The sequence below is a fragment of the Peromyscus maniculatus genome, chromosome 8 (genome assembly GCF_049852395.1).
Source record: "Peromyscus maniculatus bairdii isolate BWxNUB_F1_BW_parent chromosome 8, HU_Pman_BW_mat_3.1, whole genome shotgun sequence".
In the NCBI taxonomy this organism is placed as follows: domain Eukaryota; kingdom Metazoa; phylum Chordata; class Mammalia; order Rodentia; family Cricetidae; genus Peromyscus; species Peromyscus maniculatus.
In genome coordinates, this window is record NC_134859.1 from 11,564,482 (window position 1) to 11,576,789 (window position 12,308).

General features: G+C 45.7%; 2 protein-coding genes across 4 annotated transcripts in view; one reads left to right on the forward strand and one right to left on the reverse strand.

Annotated features, from left to right (window-relative positions):
• Naa60 (N-alpha-acetyltransferase 60, NatF catalytic subunit) overlaps window positions 1–12,308 on the reverse strand; it is a 38,082-nt gene that overhangs the window by 23,545 nt on the left and 2,229 nt on the right. The window contains exon 1 of one of the 3 annotated variants that reach the window (XM_076577510.1): window positions 5,280–5,417. The exons of 1 other annotated variant lie outside the window; for it this stretch is intronic. The gene's annotated coding sequence lies outside the window, so the exon portion shown is untranslated. Of the gene's footprint in view, window positions 1–4,998; window positions 5,134–5,279; window positions 5,418–12,308 lie in introns of those variants that run through there. One more of the 3 variants, XM_076577512.1, reaches the window with a different exon arrangement.
• LOC121831710 (uncharacterized) lies at window positions 5,017–12,301 on the forward strand. The gene is made up of 2 exons (XM_042283615.1): window positions 5,017–5,774; window positions 12,138–12,301. Exon 1 carries the CDS (start codon window positions 5,017–5,019, stop codon window positions 5,617–5,619), a length of 603 nt encoding a protein of 200 aa, XP_042139549.1. The 3' UTR covers window positions 5,620–5,774; window positions 12,138–12,301.

Here is a 12,308-nt window from a genome sequence, read left to right on the forward strand (position 1 = left end):
AAGGGCTCCTTCGTAAACAGCAAAGAGCGAACACTAGTGGTTATACAAAATCCAAAATTAAAAGCTTTTACAAGTTTTAAGGTAATCACTTCATAAAAGGCTTTAAAAAAAAACACTCTCCTACTCTTAGAAGGAGAGGGATACTCTTGAACTACATGTGAAAATGCGTGGGTTGCAATTTGCCTCATTCACACAAGGCCCTCGCTCGGTTCAGTCCTTACCACTGCAAAAGAAAACAAGTGCAGGGGCTGGAGAGTGGCTCAGTGGTTAGGAGCACTGACGGGTCTTCCAGAGGACCCAGGTTCAGTTCCCAGCACCCTCACATTGACTTACAACCATGCTTATGTAAGTCTGTTTCCAGGGGATCTGACGTCCTCTTTAGACCTCTGCCAGCACCGCACACATGATGCACACACATAAGATAAAATAAATATTTTTGTAAGAAAAGAAAAAAAAAGTACAACAGAAGGCAGAATTAAAAATTCTGTGCTCATCCCACCCCCATACAACTGTTACTAGTTTCTTGTAGGTCCTATGAGGGGAATGATTTTCATAAGGAGAGGGTTTGTCTGGTTAGCAGCTGGTGGGCTGCACGTGTGCCCAGACTCTGTTCATTTGCTAGGTAGCGCACTTTGACACACTTCAGTGAAAGGTTCAAAGTAGAGGCCAGAGGATAAGGCAAGTAACCCGAAACTCAGGCAGGAAAGCGGCAGCACGTGTCTGACCCAGAGAGGAGTATCTATCAGAGCGCACGGGCGAGCCACTTCTGAACAGGTTACAAGCGCAGTTCCAGCAGGCCTCTTTCCGAGACAGAAATGTGAGCAGCACCCCACAGCACTTTTTGAATGCCATGGCAATGACAGAAACCCTATGGTATCAACATTTTCCAGAAAAGCACCCTTTAAGTACCCCCCAAATAAATAAAATAAAAATCACCCACCTATTTCCATGCCATTGTGCCCAAATCAACCCCGTTTCAGGAACAAAAGGGAAAAATGTCTTTTTGAGCCACAGTTTTGCTAGCAGTGTGTGCTAGTTAGCACAGGCTGGCGTCAAACTCTTGAAAAGAAGGGGAAAGGATTCATTTTTGTTTTATGTATGTGGGTGTTTCGTCGGCAGGTATGTTCATGAACTCTGAGGGGGCCTGGTGTCTTGAAGCCAGAAAAGGGCATTGGATCCCCTGGAACTGGAGTTCCAGATGATTATGTGAGTTACCACTCGAGTGTCTGAAATTGGATTCCAAAGGGGTCCTCTGCAAGAGCAGCAAGCACTCGTAATTACTGAGCCGTATCTCCAACCCCTGCCCCCCAATATCAAACTCTTGATTCTCCAGCCTCAGCCTGAGCCTTACCAACGCTGGGATTACAGGCATGAGCCATCACACCAGCTTCACTTTATTTAAAGATTTCTTTATTATTGTGTGTATACCTGAGGGTGTTTAAGCGCACTATATGGGTGCTCCGTGACCATGGAGGCCAGAAGAGGGCAGTAGATCCCCTGGAGCTGGAGTTTTAGGTGGTGTGAGTGGCCATGTAGGCTAGGAACCAAACCCAAGTCCTCTGAAAGAAAAGCATTCTTAACTGTGAGCCATCTCTCCAGTCCTTTTATTTCATTTTATTCTTTTGGTAACAATAACCACTCCACAAAAACAAACAAACAAGCAAACAAACAATAAAGCTGGGAGCTTTCAAAACCAGTCTATTTGCTTATGACATGGTCTTGCTATGTAGCCCATGCTTACTTGAAAACTCATTATATATCTCAGGCTGGCTTCAAACTTGTGACAATCCTCCTGCCTCCACCTCCTGAACACTAGGATTAGAAGTCTATGTCGTTATGCCCTATACAGCCTTTTAAAGCAGCAAAATACCCTCATCTTCTACGGAAACCAAGGCAACAGAACTCCCTCCAGTTCGTTCTTTGTCTCTACTTACAACACCTCCTCTTCCTCCGAACTCTGAATCTGTGTTTGGACACTTATTTCTAGCACCAGTGCTTAAAATACCATGCTATTCCTAGGATGCTGGCTTTACAATGCAGTAGTAAGGCTGGATGGTGGTGGCACACACCTTTAATCCCAGCACTTGGGAGGCAGGAGCAGGCGGTTCTCTGTGAGTTTGAGGCCAGCCTGGGCTACAGAGTGAGTTCCAGGGCAGCCAGGGATACACAGCGAAACCCTGTCTCCAAAAACCAAAATAATAAATAATAAAAATAAAAGTCAGTATTATGTTGCACGAAGCCTAAATGGTCTTATTATAAAAACCCGGGGCCAGATATTGGGGGAAATGCTGAAAGATCAGAGAGACAAAGGAATAGGACACACCACTTCTCACCTCGCCAACTTCACAAATCCTCTGACTGATTGAATGCCCGAGTCCTCATCAAAAGCTCTCTAGTTCCTGTCTCCTCACACCTTATAATAGCCCATCACTGCCTGGCTCTGTTTCTCTCCTAGACTGGATCAATCTCATGTAGTCCAGTGGCCTTGAACTCACAGAGATACAGACAGATCTCTGCCTCCCAAGTGCTAAGATTAAAGGTGTGTGCCACCACTGCCTGGCCTTTATGTTTAACTCGGTGGCTGGCTCTGTCCTCTGAACTTCAGGCAAGCTTTATTTCTTAGATTACAAATATCACCACAGTATTAAGAGTCTATTTTAGGATAAAATAGGTAGTTATCTACCTATAATTTGAAGAAACATTTGAAAATCTCTGTTGTAACACTCACAATTGAGTCTCATCACCCCCCACACACACATACACACAACCTCCTAGACAAGATCTCTCTATGTAGTCCTCACTGTCCTGGAACTCACTATGTAAACCAGGCTGGTCTTGAACTCACAGAGATCCACCAGTCTCTGCCTCTCAAACACTAGAACACAGGTGTGTGTCACCACATCTGGCCGAATCTCACCATCATTTTGAGGGTGCTTTCTCTCCTGGCCAGGTGGACTCTGACTGAGGTAAAGACATGGAAAGGGGGTCTGAGCTGAAACACAGGACAAAGTTACCTTATTTGCTGTCACTTTCCTGACCATCTTTGCTTGGACTCCACCTCAGTGTCACTGTTATGGTCCTGCCAACCTCTGGACTGGGGTGCCCTAGCTCCGTAAAGCACTGCTCAGCATTACCCTAGATCCCAAACCACTTTTGCAGGAAGTCCTAGCTCCTAGGCTAGATACCTTTCTTGTCACCCCATAAACACTGAGCAAGCCGCTTAGTGCTCAGAGAAGAGAGTAAACTCTTGTATGTTTGTGTTTGCCATTTAAACACATGGGCCAGTGAGCAGTGTGAGTATCGGGGCTTCAGACGGACCCTCAACTATCCTGCCAGCCAGCCTCCATCAGAGGCCATGCTAAGAATGTTGTACAGGTAAGGAAATCTGCCCTGAAGTTACCAACGTTACTTAAAACCATTTGCTGAATCCAATCCAGTGTTTGCTCTGGCCTGTAAGGACTCAAGTTCTAAAGACTCCTGTCTCCGTCTGTCTGTTCTCTGTGATCAGTGAGGGACTCTACCCACCTGAGCCGAGGCTGCCACAGCCATGCTGCACTAAGAGGTACATGGAGGCATTCACAGTCTCTAGGCACCAGCACAGGCCTGGTCATCCATAACCTGTGCTCTTGGTTCAGGGCCAAGATTAAAGATATCTTTAATCCCTCAGATCTGACATCCAGAAATCATCTTCCATTCCTGACAGAAGCATGTTGCTATGCAACTTGGACAAGTCAAATCTAGATACTCTCCATACCGTGTGTGGGTGTGGGTTAAACAATGACAAAGTTTCTTCAAGTTACAACTAAAGAGGTTAGAGATAGGACACACAGACTTAAAACATACACATACACACACAACCGAAATTGTATGTTTTGTGCTGGCTCTGGTGTGCTCATACCAGACCAGGCCTGATTCTGTGACAAGTTTTAACAATTTTCATAGAAACTCAGTCAGGGAAGCCTGACATGGAACTGTCTAGGTCTGTGAGTTGAAATTCTAGCAAACCACAACCTGTTGGAAGAGCACACCCAACTCTCAGGGGGTTTATGTCCTGCATATTGTTCTTGTTGCACACAAAACCCCTAAAAGAGGGAGATGGGAAGATTTACGCTTTCTGCCATGACCTGTCTACACTTGGAACGATGGTCCTTCAGGTTCCTCCAGTGTTTAATCCTATCCACACTCACTGAGTAGTGCACCAATGGGTGGGTTTGCTTCTCTCTGTGTGGACTTATTTGCTGGGTTTTTTTGCTTGTCTCAGACCCCCTTTTCCTGACGTTTTAACTGGGAACAGTCACAAGACTTGTAAACTTTCCTCCATGTCACATGGCTATGTGGACTCAAGTATTTGCATAAATGATTTCTGCTGGATTTTAGGCTTTCAGTACTTTGACAAAGGAAAACCTCTGTAACTGGCAACTTTCTCTCTTGATTAGCACTCTAGACGACACCACTGTGAGGCACACTGTTAGGCTGTTAGTCTTTTCTTTCAAGACCAAAGGGTGACAAGAATGACCCAAAAGCACAGGGCTCAAGCAAGGCCTTGGCAGAGTTAACAGATCAATAAACAGCCAAAGTTTATGTTTATTGCAGCCTGCGCTCCCCAAGCCTCGGGTTTTGACACCCAGCGGGGCAGGTGGGCATTTGCTGGAGATTCAGGAAAGGCCCGGTGTACCGCCCCCCTTCACGGCCCCGCCCCAATTTTCCCAGGAGAAGGCAAACAGCACTGGCCATAGATCCCCTCTTCTCCTTGGCAAGCGTTTCTTCCAATTCGGAGGAGACAAGCCAGAGTCGATTACGGAGGGTCAGCTTGGCTAGCAAAGAGAAATGGCAGGTTTCCATTTGCCGGAATGAAAAGTACTGCTGGAATGAAAAGACGCAGAGGAACCCCAAGCAGGGTCCTCGGCTTTCACGAGTGCAAGTAAGTCGGCAATTACCACCGGCGCAACAAGTCCCCAAAGAGAAGCGGGAGCGAGGCCAGACGACCAGACCCCTCACCTCCAGCAAACCCAGAGGATGCTGCCTTTCCGTTTCCAATTCCTGAGATCACTGGCTGAGCGTCCCCGAAAAGGCCAACTCCCGACGCCCCTCCGCGCCCCCGCCGCTGCCGCCGCCGCCGCCACGGAAACAGCCTGGGCGCTAAGAAGCAGGGCTGCGCAGGGGTCTGTGGAAGGAAGGACGCGCTCTCTGGGAAACCCGGCCTCCCAGTGCCCTCGGGGTCGCCGCTGCGACCTCCCCACCGCCCCGACTTGCACCCGCCGAGGCCTCGGCTGCCTCACCTCGGACGGGAGCCGGCGGCAGCGTACGGCGTCGCGGGGCTCAGCGCATCCTGGGGGAGCCGGGAAGCCAGACGTGGAACTGCGGGGCCCCCGCGACGGGTTATGTAACCGGCAGGGGCCGCAGCCGGGACGGAGAAGGCGGCCCCGCGGCACTTCCGCCTCTCGTGCTCCGCCGGCGGCGCAGCCCGGAAGATCATTGGTCGCTGCACCACGTGGCTCCGCCCTCACTGACGCCGACGCCACCATCTTTGGAGCGGGCCCCGCCTGCTGTCCCAGGCTCCCGGCTTGCCGGCTCCCAAAGCTGCTCGCACCGGCTGCGAAAGCACAGGACAGCCGCTAGCTGCTGAGCCGCCCTTGCTTGAGTGTGCGTACACGGGCAGCGGGCCGGGGTTTCTGCGCCCTTCCGCGATCAAGCGGGTCAGAGGAGCCAGGAGGCCTACCAGACGCTGAACGGCACGGGGGGCCCCGCCGCTGGCCTGTTCTTCCCTCCAAGAGGTTAGTAGACGCCAGCGCTGGTGATTGCAGGAAGCCCTGACTCAATGGCACCGCCCCGCGCTCGCGCTGACATCCTCAGAAGGGTGGTTCTGGGCTGTCACTGCAATGGGCAAGTGACGGTGGCTTTCAGGACGGGAGTAGGGGTTTGTATCCAGATGTAATCAAAGATAATTCAGTTCTTGTTACCAGGGAACTTGTGTTGACAGTTTGTCCTTTGCTTTCGGATAACTACAATGATCTACATAACCAAACCAAAACAAAAGAACAGAATCTGTACAGCTGAGGGCTAAAATAACCCTGAAAAGATGTAATTAATATCCAAGATAACACATCAAAATATTTTCGTGTCTCAAATTCTGTAAAACAGCACTATTTTTGAAACATCAAAGCCGTACTCTTTTAACATTTTGAAAAGTAAGGTGTTCCTCAGGATTTTAGAATGTGGGGTTTGCATTTGTAGCTAAATGGTAGAAGGCCCCTACCTTATGCACAGGGCTGGGTCCCATCCTCCACAACACACACAACTGTAGAGAAGGTGATAGAAATAACCACGAATAGTTAACTATCTTGCCTGTGTAGTATGGTGCATATGACTGGTGGGATTTTTGTAAAGCAACCAGTATTTATATTTTCTTTTTATGACAGTATAAGTTGTAGAATTTTTAAGGAAGGCTGGAAAGTCACTTGGACAAAATGAAGACTTAAAATGTACAACTTTGTAGACTGAAGTATGACAAACAAAAAAGCAGCTGTAATAAGCATGTTTGGACCCACTCAGGTCACTTTGAGCCTTCAATACAATTACACTTCATGTATCATTACTGAAACTATTTCTAATTAAACTTGCTGCAGAAAAATATTTAAGATTGATCTTGATGTGATCTTGGCACACGCCTGTAATCCCAGCATAGGAAAGCTGAGGCAAGAGGGAATGTGATGTATTCACCTTGTGTCACATTCTTGAAATAACACTGCTAAGACAGCAATGATAAAACTGTGTTAAATGTACACTCCATTACTCAATATTCAGATTTGAAATTTCAAAGTAAAAAGGTGAGGCTATGAAAAGGAAATTGCCTACTCCCCACTTCCTCCCTCTCTCTCCCATTTCCTACTTGCTAGAACGTAGTGGTAAACTCATTCAGTGACCGAGGAGAGGCAAACCCCTAACCTGCATCCTCATTACATTATCTGGGCTGGGGTTCAGCATCAGCATCACCTTGGAGCTTGTTAGAAATGAGAACGCTCTCAGACTGTCTCGGTCAGACTTGGTGTTTAACTCAGTGGCATCCAACAGCATTCACAGGTGAATGGGAGGACACTAAAGATAGAGAAACACACCTTGGGTTTGTAAACCTCCGGCTTCCAGGGTTTGAGAATAAACTGACAAAGCCTTGGCTGAGCAAATTCAAAGGTGTCTGTTGAGATCCTGTCTCATGTACGTGCATGTCTGAATGTGTACCTGCACATGTGTGCGCATGTGCATGTGTGCTTGTGAAGGCTCAGAGTTGATGTTAGAGGTCTTCCTGGACGGCTTTCCACTTGATTTACTGAAGCAGGGTCCTTCAGTGAAACTCGAGTTCACCAATCCCAGCTACACTAGCTGGCCAGCTTGCCATAGGATTCCTTCTCTACTTCCTGCGTGCTGGGATTACAGGAGACTGCAATACCTGCCCAGCTTTTATGTGTGCTCCAGGGACCTAAATTCCACTTCTCATGTTTGTGCAGCAAGTGTTTTATTCATTAGGCCATCCCCCAGCCCTAAAACCACTATTTTTGAACACCGATGAGGAATTAATTACTATCTTCCCGGAGCTTCCTATTACTAGATGTTGTAGTAAGCAAGTCTCACTTATCCTCTGGACAAGGTCAGCACTGCGGTACTGCAATGATAGTAAACACATCTAACTCCTAAAAACAAAACCAGAGCTACTCTCCCATGTGGGTGGCCTTAACCTGAGCCTTGCTTCCAGAGTCATCTACAAGGTTTAATCAGTTAATGTCACTCTGCTCTCCCCTGACTCACTGACTAGTTCAGCTAACCCTAAGCAGGACAAGGGGAGGGGGCATCTTCTCGCCACTGGGATTAATCCGAATCAGCACAGGACTAAGCATCCAAGACTGTGCCTTCTAGTTCATTTTCTCCTGATGTGTTTTTACCTAGCTCCTCCACTTCACTCAGCAGGCTACTAGCTTTGTAATAACCAGCCCCGCCCCCTTCAGTCTACTGAAGTGAGTCTGTTCCAGCTTGAACAAAGCTGCATCTCTCTCCTTCAGTTTCTCATCAGGAGCCCTGTGCTGAGTTCTGTTTCTTTTCCCTTTAGCTCCTAAGGACTTTATCAGGCATTTAATTGTTTTCCTCTGGCTTACTCATGGTTCCTCTCATGTCTGGCTTCCAGTCAAACAGACTGCTAAAGGTACTGCAGTAGGGGTAAGCTAGAGAAAGCAAGCTGCCACTGGCCCTCAAAGAGAAAGCCTTAATTCTGCTCAGCTCCCCAGCACTTCCCTAGCCTTGGAGACAGGGATAGAATCAGGCTTCTCTGGCCCAGGATCAGCAGCAAGCTTTCAACTACATGCTTAGGCTCTTTGCTTCTTCTCTGACGTCCCAAGAATCTCCAAAGTCAGAATCTCTCCAGAAGTTGAGGCATTTTAATATTCACCCTAGTTGTCCTCATGGTCCTTGTACTCTATCCAGCCCCTTGCTGAACAGAATCCAGTATTGCTCTCTAACTCCATCCCTAAATGATACTAAACTTCCTCTGGAAGGCCCCAGGCATGGCCTTACTTCAGATCTGTCTGTGGAAGGGAGTCAGTAGATGGACTGGGGGAGAGCAGAGCAGAACCGAGTAATAATGTTATTCTAACACTATTTAGGCATTGATGGGGAATATTGAAAGAAGACACATCTACATACTTTGATTACTGAGGCTGCACCACACACAATGAGGATTCACCGATAAACCCACCATAAGATAAAAATATCCTGAGCTAAAATGCATTAGGGGCTGGGGAGAAGGCTCAGTCATAAATGCTGGCTGTGCAGGGATGAAGAGCTTTCAGATCCCTGGCACCCACAGAAGCTGCTGCAGTGTCGAGTCTACAGCCAGAGCATGAGACACACAGGTTCCAGCGTCCTGCTGGCCAGCCAGTCAGCCAGAATGACAAGCTCTAGGTTCAGTGAGTCCCTGTCTCAAAAAACAAAAAATGAAAAACAAAAAAGGGTAGAGAGCCATAAGGTCACTGACATCTAACTCTAGTCTCGTATACCCACCTGTGCACTTGTACAAGTGCAGACACTCGAGTGCACTCAAGTGCGCGCACACACACACATATACACACTTGCGCGCATACACACACACATTAAAAGTTGGATGTGAGGCCGGGCGGTGGTGGTGCACGCCTTTAATCCCAGCACTCGGGAGGCAGAGCCAGGAGGATCTCTGTGAGTTCGAGGCCAGCCTGGTCTCCAAAGCGAGTTCCAGGAAAGGCGCAAGGCTACACAGAGAAACCCTGTCTCGAAAAACCAAAAAAAAAAAAAAAAAAAAAAAAAAAAAAAAAAAAAAAAGTTGGATGTGGTGGTGCATGCCTATAATTCCAGAACTTTGGGAATTGGAAGCAAGGAATCAGGAATTTAAGGTAATCCTTAGCTACAAAAGTGAATTTGAGGCCAGTTTGGGTTATATAAGATCCTCTCTCAAAAAACCAAAATAATAAAAAATGAATGTACTACATCTAACGTGCCAAACATCACTGCTTTGCCTACTTTAAATATGCTTAGAACACTTACATAAGCCTCTAGTTAGGCAAAAACCATCTCATGTAATGTGTTGGCCACCTATATCCAAACAGTCCTGGCAGCATAGTACACCGTAGAGTGCTGGATGATTGCTCTGCTCAAAGGGTTCACTGGGGGTGGTAGCACCTGCTGCCCAACACCTCAGGAAAGTATTGTACCACATATTACTAGCTTAGAAAACAACCAAAAGTTGAAGTATGGTTTCCACTAAATGTGAATGATCTACTATTGGAAAGCTAAAAAACTTATGTGGAGGCATGCTAAGTTGGGGACCGTGTGTATTTCTTTAGGAAAAATTCCTAGAATGTTAGTTAAAATTGTTTTTAATTAGCCACATTCTAACTTTGGAAACAAACCCAACTGCCTGCCAGGTAGGTTTACCAGTGACTCTACCTGCTGCAGCAAGGCACATGGCCAGTGCCTTTCCTAGACAACTTAGTAGGTTTGATTCTTTTTCTCAATTTCTTCTGGAGATAGGTTCTCATACAACCCAGACTGGCCTTGAACTTGTCATCTAGCCAAGGCTGGCTTTGAATTCCTGATCCTTCTGCCTCTACCTCCCAAGTACTAGTTTTATATAGATAGTGGCTAACATGCTCAGCTCCATTTTTTTTTTTCAATTTGAAAGAACCATCATATTTAAACTTCACTCTTTTTACAAACTTGTTCAAGATGTTTTGAGTCTGACTTCACACAAAGTGATTTTCTGACATTAAACCATTAAAAAAAAAGGAGAAGAAACAATGCATGTCTGTGGCAAACATTTTAGATAGAATTAAAGGATTCCCAGGGAAAATGTTTCCTCCTCTGACTCTACTACTAGAAGTCTCGGGTAATCGTGTTTATCATTTTCTTAGTATCTTTTCAGGGATCTTATTCTCATGGTAGAACACTGTCTTTTCAGAAATAAAATCCAAGTGTGCACTTGACTGGGATGACACACACCTGTAATCTCAGAACTTCTGAGACACGGAAACCAGGAACTTGAGACCAGCCTCTGCTTACTAACAAGTTCTAGACTAGCCTGGAGAACCACGAGACCATGTTTCAAAAACAAAGTGGGGCTGAGGAAATGGCCCAGCACATAAAGTATTTGCTGTTGAAGCCCAGGAACCTGAATTTGATCCTTTGAACCCGCATGAAAACAAACATAACAGGTGTGGTATGCCTATAATACCAGCACTGGAGAACCAGAGAAAGGTAGATCCCCGGGATTTGATGGCCAGTGAGCCTAGGTAACTTCACAAGGTCCGGGCCAGTAAAGGATCCTGTCTCCAAAAACCTAAACCAAACAAAAACGTGACAGCAGTTGAGGAATGTCATCCAAGGTTATCTGCCCTTCTCATGCTTACTTAGGCCAACACACAAGTGTAGACACACACACACACACACACACACACACACACACACACTAAAACAAAACAAAGTGCAAGGGTCAAGCTTTGAAGTTCAGTTCTTTTCCTCATTAACAGAGGAATCAGGCACTGTGGATTCAGAACACACTCTGCTTTGAAGAAGATTCATGTGATAAGGATTTCAACAAGTGTTTACTGTGAAAACAGTAGGATTTTTAGAACTGAGTATGAGTGAATATATAGTTGCCATGTTAAATACTCTGCTAGTCCTTCAAATGTATTCTTTTATTTTCTCAACAACACTGAAAGGTGCTGTCCTCATTTTGCAATGAAACATCCACCCAGGGCCTTTATAGTATGCTGTCTCAAACTTCTGAGTGCAGGGGTTTATAGGTATATACCACCACACCAGTCTCTCTCTTTTTGATGGGTTTCAGTATGTAGCACTGGCTGGCCCGGAACTCAACATGAAAAACCTGGTTGGCCTTGAATTCAGAGATCTGCCTGTCTCTGCCTCCTGAGTGCTAGGACTAAAGGCCTGTGTCACCATGGCAGACCACACTAGTCTTAAGTTATTTTTAATTTAATAAGATGTGATCTTTAGATGTTTAGATCTTCAGAAGGAAGACACTTGGCTAGAGAGAAAACTCCCATTCATACAGATTTTTCTATTGCCATTGATATTGCCATTGAAAGTGAGAATGGAAAACCTTGCAAATGATGGACTTTGTTAGCTTTTGTGTATGTGTCTGTGTGAGTGTATATGCACGTATATGTACATGGGAAGATGTTTAAGTGTTTTTTGTTTTGTTTCAGGAATTATAAGCTTGGGTTAATGTTTTATGTCACAGTTACTTAACACATTAATAAACAATACAATCATATTAATAGAGAAAAATTCAACATCCATTTATAATAAAAACTCAGCAGAATGGGAGTCTTTTGATATTACAATGTATTGGGCATCTCAAGAGCAATATAGTGTTATGGGAGTGGATTTGGATTAATTTTTAGTTGCATATATTAGGTAGCCAGGAAAAAGTTTATGAAGGAAACATAATTCATAATGGGGAAAGGAGATTATTCATATATTTAATACAAATGAGGCAAGATGGTGGTAGAAAATAGCAAGACAAGCAGTCGATAGTAAACAGTGCTACAAATGTCAGGAAATGGTAAAAGTGTGAAGGAGTAATATTTATTCTGTTTTAGAGACAGGTCTCCTGTAACCAGGCTGTCATCAAACTGTGGAACTGAGGATGACCTTGAACTGCTGGGTTTTCTGCCTCCACCTCAGTTTGTAATGCTTCGGTTAGAAGAGGGCACGCACATCACTACACCCAGTATATGTGGTGCTAGGGACCAGACCATGTCAGGCAAGTA

Excerpts from the sequence above, each read along its gene's own strand:
- LOC121831710 (XM_042283615.1), top strand. The coding sequence starts at position 5,017 with ATGCTGCCTTTCCGTTTCCAATTCCTGAGATCACTGGCTGAGCGTCCC.